Source organism: Amphiprion ocellaris, chromosome 21 (genome assembly GCF_022539595.1).
Source record: "Amphiprion ocellaris isolate individual 3 ecotype Okinawa chromosome 21, ASM2253959v1, whole genome shotgun sequence".
In the NCBI taxonomy this organism is placed as follows: Eukaryota; Metazoa; Chordata; class Actinopteri; family Pomacentridae; genus Amphiprion; species Amphiprion ocellaris.
The window spans coordinates 21,838,108-21,852,571 of NC_072786.1; the positions used below are offsets into that span (position 1 = coordinate 21,838,108).

The 14,464-nt window shown below is 42.5% G+C and overlaps 1 protein-coding gene across 2 annotated transcripts in view; it reads left to right on the top strand.

The window, feature by feature from the left end:
* The window catches only part of scube1 (signal peptide, CUB domain, EGF-like 1), a 118,495-nt gene that overhangs the window by 67,602 nt on the left and 36,429 nt on the right, over window positions 1-14,464 (top strand). The window contains exons 7-8 of one of the 2 annotated variants that reach the window (XM_023299765.3): window positions 3,339-3,428; window positions 10,846-10,962. In XM_023299765.3, coding sequence (XP_023155533.1) covers window positions 3,339-3,428; window positions 10,846-10,962 — 207 coding nt within the window. The remainder of the gene's footprint in view (window positions 1-3,338; window positions 3,429-10,845; window positions 10,963-14,464) is intronic. The other variant, XM_023299766.3, reaches the window with a different exon arrangement.

Below are 14,464 nucleotides of genomic sequence, written 5' to 3' on the forward strand. Positions count from 1 at the left end.
CCATGCTTTGAACCAGAATTTGTTTTGATTCCGCTGCTGCCAGACTCTCAAAGCTTGCAGCGAGACAGGTCACCAAATCTCTGTCCAGTTAATGAGCTGCTTGGGAGTCCATGTGACTTTTGTTTGCAAGTTCTGGTTCATTTGTAATTGGGCAGTGTAAACCTTAATGTACCAAATAAAAAAATCCAGTAAACTTTTCCATGTTGTTCAAACCAAAGAAAATAAAGTGTAAGTGTGATTTAACACTTTGTTACCTGTGAACTAATGAGACTATAACTGTGTGCCCAACGAGAAGACACTTTAAGTTTTCTCCTTCCTGTCTGTTATCTGAGAAGTGTCTCAGAGTGATATCAGTGCTGTTGCTCACACACATGGACATATTTAAGTCAATGTAATTTTGATGTTGTCCTTACTGCTGTGTTTGAACACTGGAAACATCTCCCTCTGTCTGTGCCTCTGTCTTCCTCTGTCTCTCTCTGTCCCTCACCGATGGAGCAGATTGCTGTGCTGCTTTACAGCAGCAGCAGGTTTTTACTGCCACTAATCCTTTTTCTTTTTAGCTGCTTTGAAGAAATGGAATACTCCGTCAAAGAAACGCTATGAAGAGGAAGCAGAATGAGAGCGGGAACACTCCTCTCCCTCTTTTCCCAGTGTCTTGTGTCTTTTCTCTTTCTCTCTCTCTCTCTCTTCATATTTTGATGAGAGAAAGGACCTTTCTGTCTGTGGTCCAAGTGTCCCAACTGCCCTATGGGCCTACCTTTAACCCCACCCCCCTTCACCCTTTCTATAAAGTCCTGTCCTCCTGTTCCTCCTTCTTCCTCCCCCTCCTCCTCCTGCTTTCTGGTGATAGTACCTGATTGCCTGTCTTGTCTGAGCATCCATGTTAAACCAAATCAGGTGGAAATGAGGGTTAATCCTCAGTACACAAGAGGAAAGTGTGACTGTGGGATGGGGGGGTCAGGGGCGTTGGGTTAGACTCTGTGATTAAAATGGACATCTCAATTGCAGCCTGATCTTACATAAACTCCCGAGAAAGCAAGCCTAACCTCCTCCTGCAGCTCTCTCACCACCTCCTCATCCTCCACCTCGTCACAAAAAGTAACTAAATACCAAAACTCTGTCAAACCAAAATGACTTCCATGCCTCATCCCCATCCATTAGCGTACGATCTTACTCCATACATTAATAGATAGGCAGGGACTTGCACTGTTCACCCTCCTTCAGTCTTACACCTGCCATTCTAACTGCATGCGTCCACTCACATGTGCCACACCATCCATTCATCTGCCACTGCCTCTTTCACTAATCCGGCCGTCTGTTGTTTGTCTGCTTGCCCAGCTGCATGGGAGAGCCTACGCTGCATTTGTATGGTTTCCCTTTTTTCTTTTCTCTTTTTTTTCTCTCATTTTCCCTTTTTGAAATGACGTACATTTTTATTGTTGTTGCTGTTTTTAGTGACCCTGGTCCTTCTGTTTCCCTCCAGTGCATTGGTTTTTACCATTTTCCTCCTAGCTGTAGTAGCGTAGAGTGGTTTAACTCTTCCCCCTCCTCGCCCTGTGTAGGTCTGGCTCTCTAAAACTCCCCTCTCTGCAGGCCTCTGACCACCACTTAGCGCCATAGACTCTTTAGGAGTAAGTGGCCGGGATTTCTCTCTTCCCACCCCTCCTCAACCTGTCGTGCACATCTACGCCTCACATACACACACACTCCTGTTTTAACTCCCTCTCTGACAGATTTTTTCACACACTCAAGCAAGCAGACGTTCAAAAGCACGCACACTGGTATGCACAAGCTCTTGATTCAACAATCACACACATTCACACAAGCACATTTCACCCGTTAGCTCAGCACCAGAAAGCCTCCATTCATCCCTGAGTGTGCTTCAGAGAGTCCTCCACTTTGTCCATCATGCGCCTGAGAGGAGAGAGAGAGAAAATGGTTGCAGGCTGGGGCTGGGGAATGGAAGGGACGTTAATTGCCCCCATGTTCACCCCTCCCACCATCCTATAAGACTGAGCATGTACATCAAAGGCCTGTTCTTTTGCGGCAAGTGGCGTCCATTCATACAGAGATGCTCATTCAGGCCTTAATAACTCAGGCCCAGTGAAAGGCCGTCTCCCTCTCCCAGCCTCATCATCAAACCCCAATGCAGCACATGCAATGCCACTTTAGCAGCCATCTGAACCCCCTCTGCAACACCTTCCTCCGGTTGCCCCTCTCACCATCCTCCTTACACCCCTCTGCCACCCCCCTCTGCTGCCCATTATTTGGGAATGTGGTTTTTCCAGCGTTGACTGTTAAAGCCAGTTGTGATGTATTCCATAGACAAACAGGCAACCAGCGCTGCCCCCAGTCTACCTCCTCCTGCTTTTTTTTAATCCTCTGCATGCCTTCCCTACACTCCTCCTTCAACCCCATTTCTCGGTGTGTGCAACCCTCCTTCCCTCATATACCTCTCCCATCATGGGCCATGATGGGACTGATTCTGTCTGTTTCCTTCCTTCTCTCTTTTTCTTTTGCTCTCCCTTTCCGACTTCATTCCTTCAGTCATCTTGTCATTGCCCAGCTCTTTGAGCACCTCCCTCTTCTTTGCACCCTCTTGTGCCCTGCACCACCCTTTCTTCTCTTTCTTGTTGTCATCCTCACCCAATTTTGCTTCTGTCTCTGTGGCCACATTTAAGGCAGCTTGCCTTGGAAATGTTGGACTCGTATTCTCCCCTCCCTCTCTTTCTCGCCTTCCTCCTTCATCCTAATGTGAGGGAATCATTGCTGAGAAAGCGTGGCTGTTTGATATGGAAGACAGAAACTCCATCGGCGACAACAGCAACGTCAACATCACAGTTCAAATCCCCCTTAATATGCATCCCAACCCATTCCATCCCTAAAATCCCAAACCTCTCTCATTTTTAACAACTCTTCATATGTAATTCTTGAACCTCCTCTCCTCTCCTCCCCTTCTCTCCCTCCCTCCCTCCCTCCCTCCCTCCCTCCCTACCTACCTACCTACCTCCCTACTCACCCACCCACCTACCTACCTACCTACCTACCTACCTACCTACCTACCTACCTACCTACCTACCGCTTCATTTTGTAAGCTACACACTGATACTGATCATTTTCATTCATTTTATTTTGTTTTGTTCTTTTGATTTGCTTTGGGGGATTTATCATTTGTTTGGGGATTAACACTCTAACAGGGATTTTGGCACTTCCTCATCGCTTCTTGCTTCTTGGCTTTGGTTTTTTGCTCAAACGCCAAGAGGGGCTGAAGGTCTGGTCATTTGGGCTTCTCATTAACCTGCTGCTCACTGTTTGTCCCCTTGTCACTTGTGTTTTAGAGAAAGATGAGGCTGCAATTGAGAGCTCTGAGTTCAATGCCACGTCAGTAGCTGATGTGGACAAGCGGGTGAAACGGCGGCTACTTATGGGTAACTCTTTTCTTCCTCTTTCTATGTGTTGCCATGGCGCTTGTGCTTGTATCCCAGACTCTACTCCTCTCCGTTCCTTCTCGTTCTCCTCTTTCTGTCTTTATTTTGCTTTTTTTTTCAAAAGTAAACCTTTGGTGCCCATTGTGTCAACTCCCACAGTTGCAACTGTATCTAACGTGATGAAAATGACTAAAAAAGGTCACAGTTTCTTTAAAACCTTTCCACCTAACTCTACCTACCAAATTTCTGGATGGCTCTAAGGTTTTCTCAGTGACTAACATTTACTTTCCCAGTTACACCTCACTCAAAGTGTTTGTGTTCCATTACCCTCATTTGTGATTACCCATTTTACAGAAACAGAACACCTGACTAGTAACACAGAAACCCTGCAAACATCGTAAACCTAACTTGTCCAATGGTCACAGAAGTGCACTGTAAATGTTTTGCACCGTACTTGGCAGAATATTAGACGTCCTGCTCCATTCTAGAAAGTCTTTTTTAGGCTTTGTGTTTCAGGAAGTTTTATACCAATACATCTAATGCGTAATTTATGAGATTTTCATCAGATGTATCTCTTCAAAGTTCAGTAGACTAGTGGTATTTTGGTGGGATACTTGTGAAATTAAACAAAAATATCCATCCATTCATCAGCTACACACACTTTATCCTGTAAGGGTCACAGCGTCTGAAGCTGATCCCAGTAGATACTGGGTGAGAAGCAGGAAAGTCAACAGTTCAGCACTGGACTAACTTAAAGAGTGACATAGTCATACACACTCAACCATGTATGCTCATACTCCCAACAGCCAATTTAGAATAATCAATTAACCTACCATGCTAGAACAACGACAGTTCCAACCGCTGCACCAACACCAAGCCAAAATATGATATATGTACATAATGTAATGAAATAGTTGAATGCTGCTGTTCTGCATGCTGAGAGATGGGTCCTCAGGTACCCTTCAGGTAACCTTGAGCCAAGGGTTGAAGTCACGGCTTGGTCCTGACGCAACCTCTTTTTCACTTTTTCTTCAGGTGTTCAATTCAGAAAATGCTAAGGGATGGTGTTTCTTCTTCTTTAAAAGAGTAGTACAATATGACTCTGAGGGACTGCACCCTGTCACCCTACTTTTCCTCCTTTTGGGCCTTTTATGAATACATGAATGATTTGCTGTGACTCAGTCCATCAGACTTTCTCCAATCTCGTTATACACTGTATAATGACAATAAAGCACATTCTGTTCTATTCTATTCTATTCACTTTCCTAAAAATGAATCAAAGTTATGCTTTTTCCTAAAGCACCACCTCATTCTCTACTCTTTTTGAATTTAATCATATGAATTTCTTTAATTTTCTCAGACAGGAATACAGAAACAGAAATCCCTCTTGATATGCAACATTCCAAACCAACATGCTGTACGCTCTGTAGTTTATGAAGCTGTATTCCATACTTATACAAATTTCCTTTCAGCGGGTTCTGGCCAGTGTGGCTTGAAGAAAGAATGGAAAATTAGATTTTAAGGACATCCTCATTGTGTTTGGACCTCTCTCCCCCCTTCTTTCCTCCTTCAGTTACGTTGTTGTTATATATTTATTTCTCTTCATTGGCTACACCCTGCTTTACCTCCTGCTGTACCAGCATGTCTCCTGTCCTGATGGCGCTTCCAAATACAGTGTCACACAGCTGCCTGTTGTGCATCATGTGCTCCTTACTGGGATTTCATGGGTAAAGCTCCAAACAGGGACTGAAGTTACTAATTCCTATATGGCAAATTTTAAATCAGTCCCTCCCCAATTAGATCAGGGTTGCCCAAAACAGACCCTTTAGCTAGTAAAGCAATGTGTCGTTAGACACATTTCAAGCTTTGGTCTAATGGTCTGAAAGGTTTTATGGATGCTGTGGCATCCGGATGAGTAGCATTTATGATAAATATTTCCAGTTTTCTAAGTAATTTGATCTTCATCTGGTTGTCAACAACTCATTTCACTTAGAAAATGTGCGTTGATATAAGCATTGTGTCCTAGTGGAATAAAGCTTACTCATTTCATTCAAAACAATGTTTCACTGTCTCAGCCATAAACCTTACAACATGCTGGACTGGTGTTAAATTTAAAACTCATATGCAGCTTGGGAAGCTGCAGCGTCATCCTTTGCAACAAATTACAAGAGTGTTTTTGTCTACAGTACATGGATTCTTATTTGTTTTCTTTTAACATATATCATCTAGACACAGCTGATCACATCATCAGTGATGTTTTGTAAATTGATTTTAGTAGCAGACATGAATACCTATTGTGTTTTCAGGCACTGACTATAGCAGTGACATAAATATGTTGTATTTAGAACTGATTGACATGGTTAAACACTAATTTGTGTCCTAACATACTTGGATACTTACCTAACCCTAATGCTAAAAAGACAAATTAAATATATACTGTTTAAATCACTTGAAATATGTACACTTAGGCTTCCACCATGCCTATGTGCATGAAGGGACACGTGTGCATGTACATGGATGCTGAGAGCACAGAGGCCACCCAACTGCTGCACTGGCACAGCCACAACAGCAGCAGTATGTTAGATTTGACACTGCTATCAGTTTGTCTGCTTCTTCTGACACGTGGTGCTCCTGTCTCTGGCCTCCCTGCCATCACACAGAGCAGACAACACGCTGATCAAGACAAATGGAAGTGCATCTGCGGCTCTATTGAAAACCTGCTGTTGACGTGACAACAGGCAATAGAAACAGAAGGGATTAGGATAGAAACAAAAGAGTGAGCAGTGGAAAAAAGGAAGCTTGTAGCTTTCTGATGTTATAATTGAATGATTTTCTAAATCAGGAGCCAGGTGCTGGACACGTGAAGTGTCAAAAAATTCACCTTAGTGGTACAACAATGGTTATAGTTGTAAAATCTAAATAATTTATCACTTTATAACAGAGAACTGTGAACTGTGTGTGTGTGTGTGTGTGTGTGTGTGTGTGTGTGTGTGTGTGTGTGTGTGTGTGTGTGTGTGTATCCACAACGTAGCTTTGCTGCAATCCTAAGCTATGCTGACTGACAGCTGATTTAGGTGCTCATCACTGCAGTAAAAGGTATCTTGCCGAGTGCTGAAAGGTGATCGCATCACATCCATCCTTCCATCATTATCTATCCACCACTTAATCCTCATTAGGGTCATGGGGGGCTGGAGTCTATCCCAGCTGACTTAGGGTGAAGGACAGGGGACACCTGGACAGGTCACCAGTCTATCACAGGACTACATATAGAGACAATCACACTCACATTCACACCTACAGACAATTTAGAATCATCAATTAACCTCAGAATGTTTTTGGACTGTGGGAGGAAGCTGGAGAACATGGAGAAAACCCACACATGCACAGGGAGAACATACAAACTCCATGTAGAAAGATCCCAGGCCCAGGTCGGGACGCAAACCAACGATCTTCTCGCTGCAAGGCAACAGGGCTAACCACTGAATTCATGATCGCATCTCTCTTAAACAGCAGTGCAACAGTTGTTGGTACTTGGCATGATGCTTTAGTCTACATAGCGCACATGGTTTGCTCTCCAGCTTTAATCAATAGAACATGTTTCCTCCTCTCACAAAAAGATCATTTAACATTGGTCAGTGTTTCCATGCAAACAGTGTGATGAACATTTGTATACTTACTGTCTTTCTTCTCATTCCACTCCTCTCCTGTGACATATTGTGACCCCTACAGATGAAGCTGCTATCTTTCTTCAGTCTGCAATGGGGCTTATATTCATCTTCTCAGCTTCATCTTAACCTGAATTGTTCCTCCTGTCATAGTGATTCATCAATGTCAAATCACTCAATGACAAATCTTCACCATCTAGTCTTCCTTTTAGACTTCAGTCAGTGTTAACGCCTGTTCCTTTGCAAATGAGCCACACATCTTTGCCTATATCCTTCTTTCGCGATATGGATAAATAAAAATGAATTATAAATGTACAGCTTTAGGGATAATTATTCGATCACCTGCTGTTTTCTTTACAGAATCTGCGCAACAGGCCTTTAGCATTGATCATTTTGTTTGAACTTTATCGTAGAGGTTAAATGCACCATCTTCTGAAAGACATGAAAAAGTCTGTACAAATTATGAAACTATTGTTTTTAAACTATACACAAAATTCACACTAGATGGCAGAAAACATGTTTTGAGTCCCTATTATTTTGTACATAAACTGTTTCTGTAAAGTCAACGGATAATCCAAACAAAATTATTACTCGGCGATACATATAATTAAAGAATTGTGAGATGACAAGAGGACAGCCATCATGGTGCTTAACGGTGAGAGATACAGTGAGACAATCGTTGCTAACCAGCTTTGAACCAGTATAACAGCTGGCCATTTGATGTGTGGATCAATAGATTTTACTGCTTTTTTTCAGATATGAAAAAGAACGTATTTTGTATAATTTGGAGCTATTAGTTGTAGGTGTCTAAAAAATCCAAAAGTATATGGTCATGTCTAAATAGAATGCCTCATCCATCTCAAATGCATCTGACAGAACAGATGCACTTCAGTTCTAACCAGTCCAGCTTTCTCCAGCATAATGGCTCATATTTCACCCCCAGTTCATGCATACAACGTAGCACAAATCATATTTTTATGCTTCAGGACTATTTTTCTGTATTCTACGTACACTACCATTCAAAAGTTTGTTGTCACTTAGAAATGTCCTTATTTTTGAAAGAAAAGCAGTTTCTTTTCAATGAAGATAACATTAAATGAGTGATAAATCCACTCTAGACATTGTTAATGTGGTAAATGACTATTCTAGCTGGAAACGGCTGATTTTTAATGGAATATCTCCATAGAGGTACAGAGGAACATTTCCAGCAACCATCACTCCTGTGTTCTAATGCTACATTGTGTTAGCTAATGGTGTTGAAAGGCTAATTGATGATTAGAAAACCCTTGTGCAATTATGTTAGCACATGAATAAAAGTGTGAGTTTTCATGGAAAACATGAAACTGTCTGGGTGACCCCAAACTTTTGACCGGTAGTGTACATAACTACAGAGAATGTGTATTGGACTTTTTAGCGCTGCCAAAATGCAGTTAAGATTCACTCACACCTTCAAGCTACCAGTGCTACTTGTCCTCTAGTGTTTATTTATGTCAACAGAAAATACACCAGCTTTTCCAAATGTTGCAAAAAAAAAAGTTGATCTTATTCTTTGCATTTAAGAAGTTATTTTTTAGGTCAAGGAAAACCACAAATGAAATTATTAAACATTTCTCAAACTGTATAAGACGATGCGATTAGAATCTGTCATTGGTGATTCCTGTTACTGTAAGAGAAGCTACATGCAAAAATATGCCCCACCACACATTCCCTCTTGAACAAACCAGACTGGGAAAGAAATATGCAATGTTCGAGGGTGTAGAGGCTTGGACAGGGGGCCGAGGGTGGTATGAGGAGCTTGTCCAGCACATCAATCAGGCCCGGCGGTTCGTCTCTGTTCCCGTGTTCAGCCTGGCCCTGGGGCTGGGCAGGGCTGGGCGTGGCCTGCAGAGAGAGGGGCTCTGAGCAGGACTGTGCTCAGACTCAGCTAATGATAGGGCCCACTGTACTCAGTATAAATCACTTTGACCCATAAACACCACTTCCACACACATCAAGTCTGCTCACATATACATACACCTTTACATGCACACAGAAAGTACTACTGACTGTAAACATCTGTGCAGGCACATAGACCTTAATGCAACTCATTCTCAGACACATACACTTGACAGAGACCTGGGAAGTGGGGACAGGACAGGGGTCTGCTGTTGTACCCTACAGGGTCCATCCGACAGGCTGTGGGGATGATGGAGTGTCGCTTCTTCCAGCTTTTCCTTTTTTGCAGCTTTTTTCTTGAAATCAACATCTATGAAGCTGCCTGCTCTTATCCTGAAAATGTCTCCATTTAAGCAAGAGCCTGATGTTTCAAAGAGTTTCGTAATCTATCTTCAGAACTTCCAAAAAAAAGAAGGGTAACATGAAAAGGATTGCAAATGATGAACACAGAGCTTTGACAGATAAACACAGCGAGGAACAAATTCAGGCTAGAAAACAGAGATTAAGGGAAGAAGCCGTGAGACTGATGTTGTTTGGAGCTGCATGAGGGAACACAAACAAATCTACAAATACCTTCCTGTTTCTTGATAGAAAGCATCAGCCATCTTGGCTCCGATGTGTTTGTGACTCTGCATTCTGAAAGGGCATTATGCTAATGCCTTGACCTCAAGATGTGGATGCGTTTGCCACTCTGAATGGGCTTTTCCTATTTCCCTCTTCACTTCACTCAGGGACACAATCTCCTGGCATTTTAATTAAATTGGAAAAGCTGCCAAATAGGAGGGGGGCATCCCTGATTTACATGTTGCTTACTAAAAACCTTTTGAATTCCAAAATGGCATCTTTTTAGGAATTAAAATTATGTTTTGAACCTGACCAGTTTGTTTTTTACTGGAGCTACAAGAACAAGAACTGTGAAGACTCCTAAAATTCCTAGCTGATGTACTCAATACAATGACAATATGCAGAAATACACTTTTCTCTGGGATTACTGAAGTCAAACCCAAAAGCAGAACAGTTACTCATGTCCTTATTAGGTATAGTTTTAATGAATTCTTTTCAACAAACATGAGTCAACGTCAGATTTCAGCCTTCTCAGCACTTTTCTAGGCCCATTGGGCAAGTGTGTGCTGAGCTTTGCTAAAGCAACAGCAGCTGGGCAGGTGAGCTAGAGTTACCATGAGCTCTTGTTTGTTTTAGGATCAGCTCTGGCAATATTCACAAGTCCCAGCAAACCTTATCTGCACCATGTACAAGAACATTTTTCTGGAGGAAAATATACACGCTGGTTCTGCCGAGTGTGTTCTACACTTACAGCACTCAATGTACTAACTTTATTTTTCCATCTACTTACCTTAACCTTACCTTTGTATTTGTGTTAACTGATTTCTTGTCACTTTTAGAAACTGGACCGACCTTTGGGCCAAAGAGTTCCTCACCCTCCTTTGGCTGCACAGTGTCTTGTGTTTTTGTCTTGTTGCAACGATATACTGTCTGATAGATCCTGATGCCACTCCTGGTGTATAAACATTGTATCTAGCTCTATCAAAATATAAAATGTCTCTATTCATGAAAATTGGGGTCCTGTGATGTAATTTCTTCATCTCTGTGTTGACAAAGCTACATGAGAAAACACAAGAATACATTATATCCCACAGTGCTGCTGTTTGATTGTGTATTCTTCTAAGACATGAAGCTTTGCCTCAACCCACAGTCGCCTTCAGTGTTTGTAGTTTCATGCCTCAGAAGCAGGAGGTACATGTTAACAACCCCTTCTTCTCTTTCTTTTTTTTTCATCTCTGTCCCGCCATCTTTAGAGACCTGTGCTGTGAACAACGGTGGTTGCGACAGGACATGTAAAGACACAGCCACAGGGGTGCGCTGCAGCTGCCCTGTGGGCTTCACCCTGCAGCCTGATGGAAAAACCTGCAAAGGTCAGTAAAGACATGAAGTGTGTGCGGCCTTGCTGTAAGGGTCAGTGGTGCGCTGCTGCTATGGACTGACCTCTGTGAGTGCAGAGCAGGCCAGGTCCACCTGTGCCTGCTATGAATGGTATCTGAGTGATCTAGAGCCAAACCCTGTCCCCACCATTTGCCTCACTTCCAACGGCACGAAGCTCCGGTTGCGGTCATTGGCACTGCTGTTGCTTGTTGTTGTTGCTTTTGCAACCGAGCGTTTCTCCACTTCCGACAGCCAAGCAGTGACGTCAATGACGGTGGTCCGAGGAAAGGATGCCGCAGCATGGGCCGTAACATCCCAAACAGATTATTATAGCGTTTTGACTTTCCTCTAAACAAACAGCCTCACGGAATGAGGCTGACCTGTGGGTTCAAGCTGAGTCACAGACTGGTCTTTATAGGCTGCAAATCTGCATTCTCTTCAGAGCTAGACAAAGCAGCAGTGAGAGGACTGTGAGTAGACACATTCTCTTTTTAACTTTGGTCACATATATTCACAGGAACATATATAAATATTCTGGAAAAGTTTCGTCAGTGGCTGTTATAGTAATCATATTCTTACCTCTAATGTGGTGCAGAGATGGTAACGTGTTGTCAGTTTGTCTTGTTAGTCCCTTTCAGACATGCACTTATTTGTGTTAGTCTGACGGCACCTGGACATATGAGAAGTCTGAATGAGAACTCTTATCCTTTTTTCTATAAAAATCATGATGGCGGTCTCATTAGGTTGAACCTAGTAAGATTTCTGTTGTTCTTTCAACATGGCCCAAGTCTGCATGCCTTCACTTTAACAGATAGGTATGCAGAATAGACACATTTTAGCTATGTAAAGGGCTTTACAGAAGGAACCAGTATTGGTCCAAAACACCACAGAGCAAAAGGCAATGTTTGAGTGTCAAAATCATAAAATACCTTTCTCATTCACTGTGTCCTACAATTTCACATCTATTACAAACTGCCATGATCATGGCCATAAAACTTTACTGCTATGAGGACTGAAATTAAAGCTGAAATAAAACCACACCTGTAATTAATGTAATTCAGGTTTTGACAAAACATTACAGGAGCTGAAGTTCAGTTTGGTGCTTCCAGCTGTTTTCAGAAATCTTTCCTCTGAGGGAGAGTTGTGCAATTATGTGGAACAACACCAGTAAGTTCATTGATTACTTCTAATTATAACTTAATTCAGTTGCAGGAAATTAGAAACCATCCAGTCTCTCATGATAGCAAAGCAGTAGTAATGCAAAGAATTCTTAGGGCTCAACCAGACATAAAACAGCATAACAGTGGTAGGACAACTAGCACAGTTACAACTACGTAAAGTTAGGTAGCTTAGACCAGTGTTTTCAAACCCGGGGGTCGGGCCTCTTCAAAGAGTCAGAAGATAAATCTGAGAGGTCATGATATTATTAAAAGGACAGGTAAAATCCTAATCTGAAAATATTTTACATTGCAGCTTTTAAAGATGCCCAGTTCATTTGACCAACTCAAACTGCTGATGCCTCTGTATCAGATCGTTTGAGTACAGAAGAAAGACAGTGAATTTTGTCCCTCTGTCACATAGATCGTAGATCTAAGAATGTGAATGTAAAAATGCATCATATGATGGCTACACATGTGTGTGTACTGGTTGCGTGTGGCGTACAGTAGACGTTCTGTGAGTCGACTTGTAGTTACAGAGAGAAGGACAATGAAGCTCCACATTCCACTGTCACATATTTCGTGGTTGATAGTCGAACCTCCTTCTGCCTGTTCTTCCTCTCAGCATGGATGGAAAGATGAAACGGCGGGGCACTTCACTGCCCAACTAAACCCCACATGTAATCGACATGCCCTAGACATAGGAATCGTCATAGCAACAAGGCATTGGTCATGTGACAGGAACATTGCTGTTTGGATATCAGAATCCAGGCGCCTTGTGTGATGTGAGTGTGCTCTTATAAATTGTATAATGCTTTCTGTGTGTATGTTCCAGACTGTATGTGTGCTTGCAAAATGAGTGTTAGGCAGTCTGAGAATGTGGCATGTAGGTGTGTGAAATCCTGGAGCCGGAGCTGTCTCAGTCCTGCCAGGCAGACGACGTGTCGGCAAACTTTGAGATGTTTGAACAGTGAGGCCCACACTGGCCACTGTCTCTCTCTCTCTCTCTCTCTCTCTCTCTCTCTCTCTCTCTCTCTCTCTCTCTCTCTCTCTCCTGCACCTATGACGTACACACTAACACAGACAGCACCATCCAGCTGCAGATGCCGTAAATACAGCAGTGGACCCGCAACGGCCCTCAACTAGAAGACCAATCAGCAATACGTACAACTGCAGCATAATTATCACAATTACAAGGAGCTGTTTCTGGCTGCATATTTGCATTCAATTAACATGTTTGTACATCAGAAAGCAACATCATTAAAGTATATATTACTTGTGTCCAGTAAGGTTTGAAATTCTCCTCAGTTACATTTATGCAATAGAGTAATAAATTTTTCACTTTAAATGGCTATATAGCTTCTACTAACTTACAGATAAATATGGTTATGCACCATAACTAGGTAGCCCACTTATAAATGAAGCAACAATGAGAAACCGCTACAGATAGAATCAGCTGCAGGGTCACTGCATCCACCCTACCTCTTCTCTTTTGAAGTTTTGCTGAAACAACTGATAGTGGAATTTTTTATATGACAAAAGCCTCAAAATAAGGGACAAGCGTGGGTTTGGGGTATGTACATGAAAATGGAAACAATTTTTCAAGCCTCCTAAGCAGCATTATCTACTGACAGGTATGAAAAGAATTGCAGCTGCATGCTTAGAAAACATCTCTTCCGCCACTCCGTGTCCTCGGGTGATTTGTGGTCCTGACAGAACCCAGCATTTACAGAGGTGGAAAAATGAAAAGTTCCCCCACGGTTTTTTGGGCCCAGGTTGAGTGGGGAAGATGGATAGGAGTGCAGTCCAGCTGTGCCACGCCCACATAATTTGGCTGTGGATCAGCCCCCAGGCTTCATAAATCCAGCACTGAGGGTAGCTGAGAGACACAGTGCAGGCAGCTCACATCGATCAGTATCTATCAACCGGTCACCAACCAGGACAGCTAGATGTTAAGGACACTTAACTCAAAGACTGTGGAGAAACACTGTGAAATAACCCATAGGTCTCCTGGGAGATATTTTCAAAACTCTAAGTGTGGACTCACTTCTTGACTCATCATTTTAAATTACTAGAGTGTGCCAGTAATCAAAGGCCCAACAAGTGGCAACTACATCTGCTTCAAGGCTAAAGGACTTGTCAGGAAGAACATTTTGTTTCTGTGTCTGTGCCCAAATTACCAAAAATATGCTGTGCCTCTTATTTCTAACTGTATCTATCAAGCCAGACAGTTACTGTTTTGATTTCAACTCAATCCAAATGTCATTGCTGAGAAAAAATAATGTTTTTTCTCCTCAAAAATTTGATTTAAAAAATTTAGCTGCAGTGACTCACTACC